This window comes from Colobus angolensis, unplaced genomic scaffold (assembly GCF_000951035.1).
Source record: "Colobus angolensis palliatus isolate OR3802 unplaced genomic scaffold, Cang.pa_1.0 Scaffold22, whole genome shotgun sequence".
In the NCBI taxonomy this organism is placed as follows: domain Eukaryota; kingdom Metazoa; phylum Chordata; class Mammalia; order Primates; family Cercopithecidae; genus Colobus; species Colobus angolensis.
In genome coordinates, this window is record NW_012115377.1 from 5,113,856 (window position 1) to 5,116,433 (window position 2,578).

Genomic DNA, 2,578 nt, shown 5'->3' on the forward strand with positions numbered 1-2,578 from the left:
GGAGGGGAGAGGAGGGACGGGTCAGTCTTCCTTCAGGCTCCCGAACACAGCGGCTGGCACACTCTGCTGCTCCAGCCGAACCTCTGTGGGGAAGGCAGGAGCCAGTCACCCTCCTGGCGGTGGCCTGTCCCCGGAGGCCCGCCCTGGCCCTGCCCCCGTCCCCTTCCCCGCCAGGCCCTCACCGTTGGGCTCCAGGTCCATCTCGTCCTCGTCCTCGTCCTCGCCTAGTTGGATCTCCTCAGGGTTGACCTGCTGTGCCAGCTCCGCCAGCTCCTCCCGGGAGGCGTCACTCCTGGGGACAGGCCAAGCTGCCTCAGTTCCCCACCCTGGGCCCCCTCAGGACCTGTCCCAGTCCTGTCCCATCCCAGGATCCGCCCTCACCTCACGAACAGGATCTTGCTCTGGGCACGTGGGGGCTGGTCACGCTCCGCCTCAGCCGCCAGCTGCTCTGCCCGCTGTTCCAGCAGCTTCATGTCGTCCATGCCGCTCTGCCCGGGGGCCAGGTCAGACACTAGGGGGCGGGAGCAGGGGGTCAGCACCACGGGGGCCCCTCCCACACATCAGATGCTGCACTGTCCCAGTCCCCCAGGTGATGGCCCAGCCCTCAAGGAGGTTCCCTTCAGGACCTGAGGCTCCAGACCCAGAAAGCCCAGGTCAGGCCAGGCTGAGATGCCCTGGATCAGGGACCCAGCCAGCCAGGGTGGCTCACCGGTGCCTGTGGCACTGCCCGAGACCTTGAGCATCTGTGAGGCCATGAAGTTGACCTGCGTGTTGTACGTGGCCTGCACGCTGCGCCGGATGCGCAGCATCTCCTTGATGGTGTCCTCGTTGCCGTGCCGGACCTCGAAGTCCTTCCACGTCTGCCAGAACGCGCCGGTCGTCTGTGGCGGGGGCAGGGCAGGGCAGGGCAGGGGTGGGTGTGTGGGCCCGTGAGGTGTCTGACTCCGCCGCACCCCCAACCCTGCTGCCCATCCCTCCCCAGCCCCCAGCCCTACCCGGGGGTCACAGATTTGGGAGCAGAAGCTGTAGATGGCCCTGGCACGGTCAATCTCCCCGAGCTTGCACTCCATGTCTGCAAACCGCAGGCACATCTCACGCGCGTGCTCGTCTGACAGCACCTGGACACCGGGGTTGGGGAGGCCGGGAGTGAGGCCAGGGTAGGTCAGGGCTCCCAACACACCATGGCCATCCCTGTGCTTCCAGAAGGCTCCTCCCCAGCCCCTCCCACCTGCCTGGACCCCTTCCATCTGCTCAGGGACCTCCGGCCCCGGCCCGGACTCCCACAGTGGGTACCTCAATGGCCTTCTGGTAGATGCCACGGGTGTGCGTGACCCCATAGATCTCGGCCGCCCGCTTGATGTAGATGTTGAACATGTCATACTGCTGGGCGGGCTCCACGGCCCTGGTGGCACGCTCGTACACGGCCATGGCATGCCGGGCCAGGCCCCACTCCTCCTCCAGCTGTGCGTACAGCAGGTATAAGGCTGGGCGGGGCAGAGGGGAGAGGGAAGCACAGTCAGCCAGGACCAGTCAGAAACCCAGCCTGCCTGCCCCCCCCATGCCATCTGCCCGCCTCACTCTTGGCATATTTTGGGGGACAGCCATCCAGAGCCTGTTCAAACAGGTCCCGCGCCCGCTCCAGCTTGCGGCCCCCATAGCGGGCAATGAATTTGGTCAGGTAGGTGCTCCAGATGTCGGACACGTTGGGCCACTTGAACAGCGAGATGCCGCGCTCGTACGCCTGTTACCAGAGGGACAGTCATACATAGGAGTCTGTAGGCAGAGACCACCAGGCACCCGGGATGTCCTTGGGTGACGTCTGTAGGGAGCCCGCTGGGGTCTCCCTCGGGGCCCTTCCCCGTCCCTAATGGCAGTTGTTGGGGTCTGTCCTCTGCACTGTCTCCCTCTGCGAGAACCCCAAGAACAGGGGTGCAATGGGACCTGCTAAGCAGTCTGACCCCATAGGAGGTGACGTGATGGGGGATGGGTGAAGGTAGGCGGCTCCCCAGTTCCGCTGATACTGGCTGCCCATCCCCAGGGAGAAGGCCACACCCCCAGGCAGAGGGGCAGGCAGCAGCACGCATGTGCATGTACGACCTTCCCATTTGCGTATCTGTATAATGCCCACACGATCCATAGAAACACACACAAACATGACTGCTCCGGCCGCGGGACAGGGCCTTGCCATGGACACACGCAACACAGCCCATGGACCCCACAAGCCATCTCCTGAGCAGCGGGGCAGGGACAGCCCGCACACGCTGGCACCAACAGCCTCCCCACGAGTCACGGGTGCACACGGAAGCAGAACTCCGTGCCTGCTGTGGCAGGAACTGCGCCCCGCCACAACGTTCGTATGCTGAAATCTTAACCCCCAGTACCTCAGAAGGTAGGTTCGTTTGAAGATGAGATCATTAAGTTAAACTGAGGTCGTTAGGGGCCGCCTAATCCATTATGACTGATGTCCTTTTAAGAAGAGGAAATTTCGGCCGGGCGCGGTGGCTCAAGCCTGTAATCCCAGCACTTTGGGAGGCCAAGACGGGCGGATCACGAGGTCAGGAGATCGAGACCATCCTGG

General features: G+C 63.9%; 1 protein-coding gene across 1 annotated transcript in view; it reads right to left on the bottom strand.

Annotated features, from left to right (window-relative positions):
• XAB2 (XPA binding protein 2) overlaps window positions 1-2,578 on the bottom strand; it is a 10,736-nt gene continuing 8,158 nt past the window's right edge. Inside the window, exons 12-18 of the mRNA XM_011943638.1 lie at window positions 1,579-1,741; window positions 1,294-1,484; window positions 996-1,118; window positions 710-881; window positions 382-511; window positions 183-292; window positions 1-83 (exon numbers count right to left, since the gene is read on the bottom strand). Of these exons, the coding sequence (XP_011799028.1) occupies window positions 22-83; window positions 183-292; window positions 382-511; window positions 710-881; window positions 996-1,118; window positions 1,294-1,484; window positions 1,579-1,741 (951 nt within the window). The 3' untranslated portion in view covers window positions 1-21. The remainder of the gene's footprint in view (window positions 84-182; window positions 293-381; window positions 512-709; window positions 882-995; window positions 1,119-1,293; window positions 1,485-1,578; window positions 1,742-2,578) is intronic.